Source organism: Crotalus tigris, unplaced genomic scaffold (assembly GCF_016545835.1).
Source record: "Crotalus tigris isolate CLP2741 ecotype Arizona unplaced genomic scaffold, ASM1654583v1 scf7180000017678.2327064, whole genome shotgun sequence".
Classification (NCBI taxonomy): domain Eukaryota; kingdom Metazoa; phylum Chordata; class Lepidosauria; order Squamata; family Viperidae; genus Crotalus; species Crotalus tigris.
The window spans coordinates 1,768,980-1,782,267 of NW_024096561.1; the positions used below are offsets into that span (position 1 = coordinate 1,768,980).

Consider the following 13,288-nt stretch of genomic DNA (forward strand, 5'->3'; position numbering starts at 1 on the left):
CAGAATTTTCTCAATCTATAACATATTTTTAAACTTTGGAAGCTATTTCAGAGACCTTTAATAACCTAAATTCTAAATAATCTAATATTTGCTCAGTGACAACACTTTTGAAACAGCATTTTCCATCACTTTACCTCAAATTTATGTTGGATTGAAAGGGGAGTTAACTTAATGTGAGTGGCAGAGTTCCCAATAGTTTCTGTACTAGCAAATTGTGTAAGTTGTGAATGTAAATATATGTGCTCCAGAAATGAAGACATATTAGGCAGACAGTATCATTTTAGGATAGTTACAAAAACTATTGCACAACAGTGGGAGAAGACTTAGATTAACCAACTACATTTTCAGTTTATTATAGCTCCAGGATAGTGATTTCTTGCAAAGGCTTTGAAATTCCATAAGGATTTGACTGCCAGACTTTATTATTTTAAAAGCATTTTAGCCAACCGCAGCTATACATGTAAATGTTTTAGGAGGCACCAGATAGAAATCTAGTTAGTGCTCAGAGTACTGCCCTGTCATAAAATAAACAAAAGATGATTTAATGGAGAATACCTTTGCTAATGTAGAGGAATTGAGGACAAAATATACACATAAACATACTCAGATGGGAAGTATGGAAAACATATACTAGTGGAGTACATACTCAGAATCAGCTACTAGGGTCTTTGTATTGTTTAAGTTAAGTTGAATAATATTTTTGGAAACATGAAATTGTGAGGTTTCAGATTAGCTTAAAAGGGTATCGGTATCAAATATTGAACAAAATGTTTGGTTACACAGTTAAAATGCTTAGATTGTGAGCCAACAAGCTGAATTGGAAGCTAATAAAGTGTGTGATGCAGAGAACACAAACTAAACTTACATTTGGGACAATTGAACTCATGTGAAGATTTAAGTGGGAAAACTATTGATAGATGGCCATTATGTAAACAGTCAACAACTACTAGGCATTGTGCCAAGTATCCATTAATTTGGAAGGGTGGGAAGAACAAGCCTCAAGTTTAATTCCACAAGGGTAAAAAAAAATTTATAGCATCTCACTGGCAGTCAACTGGTTAGCTTTATTCTGATCTGCAATGAAGGTTTTAATCTAGGTAAGCTATTACTAAGCTTTCTGATAAATCAAGCCAAGGAATTGAACTGAGACCTGAAGTGTTGAGAAATCTGTTATTTACCACTGAATCCTGATCAGGAAACATGACATATTGATTGCTTAATCAGTATTCCTTTTGCAATGGGAAGAGAGTCATTGCCTAGAGATCAAGAGTAAATACTCTTTGGCATCTCGATTAACCATCATCAAGTTGCTGTTACCTTGCTCAGTATCAGAACTGAATAAAAACCCAAGTGGACCATTTATCTCAGAAAATGAACTAAGCAGCCCTACAGATGGGGCAGAATGCATCATCACAGGTAGGAATCTTTCTGATGACAAAGTCCTAGGTTGATTCTGTTGCTGCTGCTAGTACAATTGCAACCATCATAGGCACTTTTTTTACAGTCAGATATGGTGGGAATTTATATATAGGCAAATTTATAGCTTTCCTTACTCAGTGTGAAAATACATGAATCTAGATGACTTGTCCATTAATCAATCGTACATATGATTTATAATTGGACCAATTGATAGAACAAGTTTTAAATTGGAAACTCTTGTTCGGATTCGGAACAGCCCAGATTTTAATGACTATAAAAATTAAATTGCATGCTTGAGTGATAATTTTAGGAATACGGTCAGTTAACTGGCAACTGTTAACTGTATAAAGTTATTTTAGTAACTTTAGATGATTTTGGGTAGGAAGAAAGGATGCTTAAGCAATGTAAGCTTTCAGTGCTGGATTATGTGGCTGAATTTAAACTCAAGGTGGGCTGGAATGAAAGAAATTTAACAGAACAGATAAAATATTGATAAGCTAATTTATCAAGGCACCCAAGATATAATAGCATTAATCCAGGTTGGTTTGGATATCGGTGGAAAAACTCAAGAAATTGCAGTAGAATTATTCTTCAGAAGAAAAGAAAACAATATTACTTCCCTTTTCCTTCCTGAAGTTTCTGTTGCCTTGCCTTCTCTCCCCTTGATGTAGCAATACCAGGGGATAGTAAATAGAAGATAAAGAATTGGAGAAGATACTAAAGTATTAAGATCTGAAAATCAAAGTTGAAAAAATATGGCATAAACCAGACATACCATAATTTAACCATACCAAAACATATGAATGGCATTTAGAAAATATGTACTTTATCAAAATTTCCATCTGCTTATTACAAAATGCCAATTGCCTGGGTCTGCACATATGCTATGTCAATACATTGTGGCATCCAATTCTGGCTTTATATGCATTTGTTCTTAAGGCTTGGTCTTGTATAGCCAGAATTAACCCCTCTGTATCTTTCTTCCACTTTCCTGCTATTAGCTATTGCCAGGTGTTGTTATCAGCTTTGCCTAATGGATTTTTTAATGTACGGACCATGTAATTCTTACCATGACTTTTTCCTGTTTTTCATTTGGTTCTAGATAGATAGATAGATAGATAGATAGATAGATAGATAGATAGATAGATAGATAGATAACCGTTATTGTCTTTTTTTACTGTGGGCACAATGGCACAAATTAAAAATGAAATTTAGTTGCTTGCTCTCAAAGTGTACACATACATAACACATATTTAAATATGCTATATACAACATATGTATAGACCTACACCCTTACATACAAGTAACATATAAAGAAGAAAATAAACAAACTAAAGTGCTCTGATAATTTAGAATTCAAACAGACAAGCATCTGTCACCTAACATGTCAGACTTAACAATTGTTGATAAGAAAGACAAAAAAGTCTGGATGGTGGACATTGCAATACCTGGAGACAGCAAAACAGAAAGAATGGGAAAAAAAATCACAAAATATAAAAACCTGCAAATAGAACAACTGTGGCAAAAGAAAGCAAAGATAGTACCAGTAGTAATAGGTGTTTGGGTGCAATTCCAAAACATCTGGAGTATCATTTGAACACCACTAGTTTTGACAAAATCAGTCAATTACAAAAGACAGTTTTATCTGGAACAGCTTACATCCTGCAACAAAACCTTTAACACCATTAAACAACATCTGACTATCCTATGTCCTTTGGAAGGATGCAGTAGAGCAGATATGTCAAACACAGGGCCCGGGGGTCGGATGCCGCCCGCAAAGTGGTTTCATGTGGCTTGCAAAACCATCCTGGAAATAGTGAATGAACGGCCTCCGCTGCCTTGGTCCTGGCCCAGGCCAGCCGGGAGCCAATGTACAATTTTGTGGTGGCCATCTATGCTGAAATGCATTCAGTCTTAGCTCCACAAGGCCATCCGGAAACAGCGAGGAACCAGCCCCTGCCATGTTGGCCCTGCCCCCTGGGTGTATGCTGGGGAGGTGTCACCCTTTGTGAGGAATGAAGAAATGGACCATGCCTTGGCACTTGCCCCTTCTGCCAGAGACCCTCAGATCTGTCCCACTCCTGCCCAGGCCCCCACAGGCACCCTTGATGCGAATGATGTAGAGCTGGCCACGCCTACCCAGTAGGCCACATCCACTCCATCCACGCCCACCCAGTAGACTGCATCCACCCTGACCACACCCACCCAGCCCTCCCAGGGCAACCGCAATGCTGATGCGGCCCTCAATGAAATTGAGTTTGCAGTAGAGGGACAAAAATGCCAAATCCAATCTAAACATTCAGCTGATTGTGCAACTAACTGTAATTATATATTACATCCCTGTAATTATATTGATAGATTATACTTGCCCAATAGAAATTGAGGCAGATGTTTATTTCAAGTATAACAGTCAAGAAGAGCATGCATTGGCTGATTATGTAAAATCTCAGGGGGTGTCCTAACTCCAAGACTCTTTTGTTTTTCAGGAGTTAGAATTAATTGAATTATGCACAGTGTCTTTAGGGTCACCTGAGTAGTGCAGATATGTGTGGAGCCTTCTTGGCTGCAGGATGTTTTCTGCCCTGTGTCTCTTCATTCAGGTGACCCTGAGGACACAGGTAAACCTCCAACTGGCCTCAAGGACTCTCTAAAAGAATGTAAATGCCCAGCTGTCTGCAGGAATATAAATGCTTCCATTCCCCACCATCCAGTCAGAGTTGAAGAAACTTTTTGGATGAGAAGCAAAACGTTTTCAAAGAAAAACAAGAAAGTCTAGTTGCCTCCTGAAAAAGCACCTTTGAGACAACCATGACCTGGATGACTGAGAACATCCATAGACAAGGGATGAGGCATAGAGTGAGTTTTTGCAAGAGATAAAGGAGTATCTGAGAGCTAATAGGATTTGGCAAACTTTTTTTTATGATGGATTTTAGTTTGGACTTTTGTCTCCCAACCATTGTTTAAATAGTTTGCTTATTAAATTAAATTTGTGCTTAAAATGTGCTGTTCCTAAGCTATTGAGCTTTATGAGCCAGAGAATTTGATAAATAATTAGAAGACATGTAAATCGTAGTCAGTTAGTCTTTTAGTTATTAAACAATAATTCAAAATATGATTTTTCTTTCTTTTTTTTGGTCTATGACTGTAAATAAAACAAGTCAAATGAAAATTGGATATGAATATAAGTAAAGCTGTAAACGTAAGGAAAGGAGTGAAGTAGAACAGTGATTCCGAGTATGCATGACTTTATAATTGGAAGTATTATGATTTTATAATTGGAATACTGTCTAGCTCACAGGTCGGCAACCTATGGCTCTGGAGCCGCATGCGGCTCTTTGAGCCTTCCCCTGTGGCTCCCAGCCTCCTCTGCCATTTGCAGAGAGAGACAGAGATAGAGAGAGGCACTTGCGCTTCCCTGCTTCTCTCTCTGTCTCTGTCTCTCTCTCTGTCTCTGTCTCTCTCTCTCTCTCTGTTTTTTTTTTTTGTGTGTGTGTGTGTAAAAAAGAAAGTAGACTCATGGTGTTCTCCAATAAGCTGAAAAGCTTTTTGGGTGGGGCTGTTCCCTTTGCTGCATCTCTGCAGGAAGCAGGAAGTGCAGGAGAGAGCTAGCTAGCCCAGCTATGCTGACTCAGGAATTCTGGGAGTTGAAGTTCATGAGTCATAAAAGAGCCGAGGTTGCCTACCCCTGAGCTTGTTGGAGAACAGCTTGAAGCCAGCTTGCCAGGTGAACAGAAGATTGGAGAGAGGGGGGGGGGAGAGAGGGAGAGAAAGAGAGAGAGAGGAGAGAGAGAGAGACCCTTTTGACATCTAAAATGAATATAACATGCATATATCCTTTTTTACCATATGTATGTATGTATGTATGTATGTATGTATGTATGTATGTATGTCTTTGGTTATTCGGGTTTTCTCCCGCATAAAATTGGAAGTGTCTTGGCGACGTTTCGACGAAGTCCCATTCGTCATCTTCAGGCTGGTGTTTTCAGCTTCGTGCTTCGAGCAGCAATGTGTGGTCTTAGCTGTTTCTTCCTTTTAACTGCCAGTGGAGGTATGAACTGATTGGATGGGAGCTTGGCTGTGTTCTGATTGGGTGGAGGTGTGTTCTGATTGGTTAGGGGTTTGGCTGTGCTCTGATTGGATGGGGGGTTGGCTGTGCTCTGATTGGATAGGGGAGTGGATTGGATTGGATGGGGTCGCCAAGACACTTCCAATTTTACGTGGGAGAAAACCCGAATAACCAAAGACCTACATACAAACACCCGCGAAAACCTCAGAAAACATATATGTGTGTATGTATATATATATGTATATATATATATATATATATATATATATGTATATATATATATATATATATATATATATATGTATTTGTATATGTGTGTGTATATACATATGTATATATATGTGTGTATATACATATGTATATATGTGTGTGTGTATACACACACATACACACACACACATATATAATATATATATACACAGAGAGAGAGAGACACACACAGACACACACACACACACACACACACATATAATAAAGATAAAAAAGGATATATGCAGTGTTATCTTCATTTTAGATGTCAAAAGGGTTTTGCGGCTCCCAGTGTTTTGTTTTCAGTGGGAAATAGGTCCAAGTGGCTCTTTGAGTATTTGGGTTGCCTACCCCTGAGCTACATGATCTTTGCATGTTTAGATGCTTGGGCTTTTGATCTATTCAGATCTACACATCCTATTGCTTTGCTTTAGTTGTTGCTTTTTAATATTAGTGATAATGTTGGCTGTGATTTTCAGTAGAAGTCTTCCTAGCCTTTCTGCAAGCTTCTGTATTGAAACAGCTGATTTAATTTAGTAAATACTGTTTCAGTCTAGTGGAACAGTCCAACTTTCAAATGAATTATGTATGCCACGTTGGCAAATATACTTAATAACAAACTTAATTTAAAGTTTTAACTTTCTTTTTCCTGCTTTGAGACATGCATTCTGTGTGTTCCCAATCTATTTCCATGACTTGAATTATTTAGTACTGTATGCAGTTTTAAAAAAATTATTGACTGGGATGCAAGTCATTTTTGAGTACTGTATTCTCTGTGCCTGTTACGATTCATTATGTTACCTTGTGCTTAGCTGGTAGCAATACCTTGTCAGCTGTAGTTCATCATGAAAATCTAAGCAGAGTTGAACGTAATATGGGAGACAGCCAGAAATCCCAAACATTTCCTTCTATTGGGTTCATGAATTTAACAGAAGTTGAGGTGGACTCAAAGAAGACTTGATTATATTACAGAGCTACTGTAACTATGACTGTATATAGTAAGGAAGATCCATGATATTACTTCTCATTATTTTCTGCAAGCTCATTGTTTTCTAAGCTCTGGCAAGCTTTCCTAGACTATTTAATTTTAATTTTTATCTCTCTAATGTATCTTTGTTTTTCCTCCCTCCCTTTGAAAGTTATGAAAGAAAATACCTAATCTCATTTCTTGGATGATATTAATTTAGTATATTATACTATATTGTATACTCTATTGTCTACTAGAGTAATGTAAACTAGAATAATCCTGTCATTTTGCCAATTGTAATAAAGTATGCACTTTATAAAAATTAGAGTTTGTTTTCTATTCAAGTTTTATCAATGCTTAAGGATAGGTACCGTATTTGTAGAAAAATATCTATTTTGGTATTTCAAATTGTATATAGCACAATTAATGGGAATATTAATAAGTGGATGAAAATATTTATAGGTTTGTGAGAAGAATAAATATAGTGCAAATGAACAGTCCTGATATTGCTATACATGCTTAGAAGGTTAGCTATGTTAATTCTACTTAATATATTTAGTCAATTATATAAATTTATAAATACATTCCTATAGAATGATCAAATGTCAGAGTTCTCTTTCAAAGTTATGTGAAAATTGATACTGTAATATTTCCACTTTAAATTATAACATTTGGTGTATAATTTAGAAACTGTTTCTGAAATGAAAATGATACAGAATAACTACAAATGTTGACCCAATTTAAAAGTTATTATTGACACCTTTGAAATTTTGGCAAATATAATTCTAGGTATAATAGAAATTCTTTGTTATTTCCAACACTTATAATAGATAAGAATGATGGTGTTGATGAATAAGAAATTAAAAACTGATTGTAGTTAACATGAAAAATTGGTATGATTTATAACTTTATTTAAAAATGGCAGAAGATTCCTTCTGGGGAAAATATGGACAGAAAGTAGGGTAGGTATGCTGAATCACTTATGATAGCTTAAAAACTTCTGAAAGAGTACAGGAAAAGTTTAATTTACCAAAAACAGCTGAATAAAAATATATTTTGTTAAATCAGTTGTTAGCCCTCCAATATAAATGTCATAGTTGCCCCCAAAACTCCTGTGGTTTTGAATGCATTTGATATTTTTTTTGAAGAAAGAGATCATTGGTTTCAGGCTTTAAGGTCTGTTATATACTTCTTATGTTTTTAAAGCAAGATTAAAGATATTTTTCAGATTTTATTTTATGTTGTATGTTGCTCCAATTGCTACCAATTCTAAACAGCTTACATACTGTACCAAGTTGAATAATAGAGAAGTAATAATATTGGACAGTGTACATATTAAATAAATTATAATAAACAGTAATTAGAACAACATATTGCTATGTCCATTTCAAGCTCCTCAGAACAATTACCATCAAACAAACTGCAGGAAGAAACAGATTTATACCATATCCATATCCATAGTCTGCTGGTACCTCCAAGTTTGAATGGCTTTTGTAAATCTCAGCAAGGTTGGGCCACTCAAATTTCAAGCAGAGTGCTGTTCTATAGAAGTGAGGCAGCAACTAAAAAGGCCTGACCCTGTGGTTCCTCGGAATGACATTTACTAAGAGAGAAATATCTTCCTTACGTAGATTTGTGTACTTTTATTGCTGAAGAAGAAAAACCTGGTGTGCATGTTTGCATCTTCTGCCTGGTTATAAAGCCTCACTTCATTTCTCAAATGTTATTTATTTGCATCTAATCTGCTTGCAGTATTAGTTTTCATTCTTGCTTTCCGTTGGCACAGTAGAAAAATATAACATTCTTCCTATTCACAAGCACAGAAGCGGTCTCCCTACATGGTAAACAAATCACAAAGCCATCTCATAAGCCAGGATTTTAAAATATTTTAAACTTTATCACCCATGCCTACCACTTTATCATTTTTCAGCATTTATGAGTTCTGTTTCATAAAAATGCCGGCATGAAATCTGTCTTTCAATTCTACTTGCTGACAAATGACTACCATTCATTAGACATAATTTTCCTTCCTTCCTTCCCCCTGCTTTTCTATTTATTCTGTAAATCTAGGTAAACCTACACTCGTATTTTTCTTTGTTTCATATATTTCCTTTTCTTCCATGTCCATTCTTTTCAAGATCTACTCTCAGCAATACCAAGTCTGTTCTACATATAGAACATCTTATTACATTGTATCTTTTGTAATAACCTCAAACTTTTATTGTATATACTGTAGGCAACTGAATTACATTCTCCATATTTTCATTTTTCTTCCATGATGTATCTACTATCTCCGGAATACCATCTCTTACATTTTATAATGTAAAGTATATGCTTCCTATGTTCCCTTGCTTTATAATGAATAATAATAGTATGCAAAATGAAGGCACTGTGGTCATTTATTTGTGTTGAATCAGGGAAGAAAAGGCACATTTCAAAAATGTAATGGCACACCTTACGTTGGCTTACCTAAAACTATTTTATTGTTGTTCTAAATTATCTCCAATATATTGCTGCTCACTCAGAGTTCTTGTTATATCTTTTTCATAAAAAATACATAGTCTGATACTTGGTTTTGAATGTTATTGATATTTAATCAAATTTAAGATATAGAAGTATTGTTAAATTAAAAAAAAATTCAGTACGATGCATTGATTTATTTATACCTAACATTGTTTTGTTAAAAATGTGAATTAATTTTTCAGTTTGAATCATTATAGTGTCCTTGATGAATCAAAACTGAATCTAGTTAGAGACTAAAGAGTCTAACTAAGGGAACAAATCAGGATTATAGGAATTCCAATTATTTCATAAGTGTAATATATCTCAGTGAAATATCTAACCCCATGTTCAAATACAGCTGTTATACCAGTAATCCAAAACTCTACCATTATTTTCTATTATTTTCCAGTCTACCATACAATTTCCATACTTTGATGAATAACTATATGTTCTTTTTCATAACTTGGTCACAATACATCTTACATTCTTATTAGTTACCACTTTTTTTACTTGAAAAATCTAAGCAAGATTCCATTTGAAGTTAGAGCAATAAAAGATGCAAACTGTCTAATTGAAAAAAAAAAGATGATTACACAGAGCATGGTGAAGCTTCTCTTTTCCTCAAAATAATTAAGGATACCTTGAGAATATATCTAAAGATAGAAGGCAGCAAATCCCTTCATATAACTAGCTTAAATTTAATATGATTTACAGAATTCTTTGTACATCTTTTTCAGAGCAGGAGTTGGACTTGATGGTGTAAATGGCCACTTCCAATTCTATAGTAATATAATTCTGCATATTTTTTGGCAATGAGAGAACTATATATTTTCGGATCCCAGCACTGAGTCATTGTACTAACTGCCTGCAACTGACTTCAGTTTTTCCCTGAAGCTGGCAACTCTTCTAAATTGTGTTCAAAAGAGTAAAAACCAGCATTCCATTTGATGTCCCCTTGACTGTTTGTTTTATTATGTATTAGTTTGTGTGTATGCATGAATGTGTGAGACAAAAAGAGTAATGCATATAGAAAAGCAGAAGATTATGTATGTTTGCGCGTAGCGGAAGTATGTGTGATACAGACAGGGGAAACGTGTGCATTTAAAGGTGTGAGGAAGAGAAAGTGCACAGGTGGTCCTCACTTAATGACCATGATTGCGATCAGCAGCTCAGTTATTAAGCAAAATAATCGCTAAGTGGAACATCATGATTTTACATCTTCAGTTTTCCTTTGTTTTAAAAATCTGCAAAGATTGTAAATATGAGGATTCATTGCAAAGTTAGTTTTCCATCACTGTCATAAGTGCAAATGATTGCTAAATAAGGCAGTCACTAAATGAACATTATTTGTATATGCATTTGGAACAAGAGAGATGAGTCACAAGGGAAGAAATCTTGCTAGAGTACGTGGTTTATGTTTTGTACCCCAAAGACTGCCAAGCCTTACCTTAAGAAATGGAAATTGCTAAAATGGCTCCATTAACAGTAATTCCTGCCAGCTGGATAGTTTTCTTTTTTTAAATACCTCTTGTCAAGCAAGAAAAGACAAAAAAATGCCAATTCAGTATGTACATCTGCTTATGGCCTAGTTGGAGGTGTTTCCTGTATAGCTTCATTATCCCTATCCATAACTTTGAGCCAAGGAATTCCTCTTTTTGTTTTTCAAATTAAGCACTGTATCTGAAATCCAGAAACAATCTCATATCTCCAACCAAATAACATGGGCTGTGTTAAAGGACATATAATAGGCAGTGAGATCATGTCCAAGTAGTTCTTTATAACTGTTTGTGCCCATTTTCTCAGTAGGTTTTCTAACTCCTTAGCCTATCATTCCGTTAAAAGAGATAAAGTTTTCAGTTTCCTTCTTGGAAATGCAAATAATCAGAATTGTGCATTTAATGAGAAGAGTACGCTAATATATGTGTTTTTCATGGAAACATAATGTTCCTATCTCTTGACATAAACTATGAAACTGTTCAGAAGCCTCCAAGACGTAGAGATTTTATTTCATCAAAATAAATGGAGGGAAGGAAGAGAAGGAGAAAGGAAATTCTATTCTATCATATGTGAAGGAGAAAGGGAAAACATGGATTACTGCAGTCAGTTTATTTGACACATAAGTGAATTTGGAGGAGGAGGAAGTGGTGATGGAGGAGGAAAAAGCCTTAGTGCAGGGGTGTCAAACTCGCAACGTCATGTGACGTGTCACGACGTATTGCAACTTTTTTTCCATTGCCAGCAACGGGGTGGGCGCAGTTTCGGCATGACGCATCTGGCTCGTGGGCTGGCAGTTTGACACCCTGCCTTAGTGGATGATCATTTACAGATCCTGATAAAATATTTGTAGCTCAGGGTTGAATGATAGGGTCCCTGATGCTCTCTGAGCTTGGCTATTTTCTTGTAGACATTTTATTACCAAACTAGGTGACATCATCAGCACTGAGGGTGATACCTAGTCTGGTAGTGAAACACTTGCAAGAAAACAACCAAGCTCAGAGAGCACTGTCCCCACATTTACTGATAATTTACAAAACTTCACAATACACATTCTCTGAAAGGAGGTTTAGGAAATGAAATACTATGTTGAACCAACACAATGTCATGGCAGTTAACACAAGCCTATAATAAATGTCTCAGTGGGGATTTAATGTTATTTATTTTCATGAACAACTGTTACAATTGATATGTGTTCTAAAAAAAAGCATTCATTAAGCATGTTACTCAGCTGCAGGAGTTAAATTTTTATTCTAAATTTCATTATGAACTAAAGCACCATATATTATTTTACTAGTTGTTGATTAAATAGGAACAGGTTAAAGACCTAATTGTTTACAAATGATTTTATTTGCTGCTTAAGAAGAAATGTAAATGAAGCAGAAAAGACTGTGATTAGTGTTTAACAGAACTGTCACTTACTATAATTACATGTTTTTAATGAGTAAAATTGCTACTGTGTTCTGCCAACAAAAAAAAATCTTTTAATTTCTTTTCAGAATTCTGAGCAATAACAAGATCTTATGGCTAAAGAACAACTCTTTCACTGGACTGAGATCACTAGAGAGACTGTAAGTAGCTTTTCAGTGTTCTTCTTACTTTTTTTCAGGTAGTGATTTGAATTTTCAAAATAATTATGCAAGATATAAGTTCTGTAATGAGTATTGGAATTCCCTGCTCAGCCTTTTCAATGATAAATAAGCCTAAATAAAATTAAATTGCACAAATGTAAGCAGTGTCAATTTGGATCCAAAATAAATGGAAAGGAAATGGGAAATGTATCTGCAGGACTTTTTAAAAGGAATAATGGAAAATAAATGGTAATTTATTTTAGGTTGAACAGTGTGGCCTAATTCAATCCTTTGTTCTATGTATATGTGGCTGTATTAGTCTTCATTGTTAATAGTTGTGCTACATTTATCTTCATTATATCTGCTCAGCTTGTCCTGATTCTCCTATGAAAGTTCTTGAATACAATTTGAGTTTGAGATACATAATTATAGCAGCGGCTTACATGTAAACCCATTGACTAGTAGTGGGTTCAATATTTTAGTACTTTAACCTTAATTTGATGAAAAACAAACATCAGTAAGATGTAGTAGATGTCACTGCTTCAAAAACCTTACTTCTGTAGATGTTCGTTTTCTAGTAGTATATTTTGAAAATCTCTTATTTGAATACTGGGAATTGCTTAGTCAGAAAGACTCAGTAACAATGGCACCAAAAGTTGCTGAGGCATCAGGAGAATTGGCAGAATAGTACTTGTTGTGCTTCTCCTTTATATGAGTAATTAGAAAATAAAAAAAATTGGAATCAGTTCAGAAAAGTATTTGGGCAACTGATATTAGTCTTTGGAGTATAGCAGAAGGGTTGGGCTGCTTGTAAACACAGAAAAGAGGAAACAAATAACTCCTTATGGCCATCCAGGACTTCCGTCCTGCTATTATCAGTAGAATCTATCTATCCGTCTGTCCATCATCTTTTCATCTTTCTTTTATATATCCACCCATCTTACACAAAGTGACTCTGCATATAATAATCAAATTAAAAATGCACATGTAAAACAATTACATAAAAACAATCATGGGTAA

At 35.2% G+C, this 13,288-nt stretch overlaps 1 protein-coding gene across 2 annotated transcripts in view; it reads left to right on the top strand.

The window, feature by feature from the left end:
- The window catches only part of ADGRA1 (adhesion G protein-coupled receptor A1), a 462,284-nt gene that overhangs the window by 34,040 nt on the left and 414,956 nt on the right, over positions 1-13,288 (top strand). For both annotated transcript variants that reach the window (XM_039337456.1, XM_039337457.1), the window contains exon 2: positions 12,197-12,268. In XM_039337456.1, the coding sequence (XP_039193390.1) occupies positions 12,197-12,268 (72 nt within the window). The remainder of the gene's footprint in view (positions 1-12,196; positions 12,269-13,288) is intronic.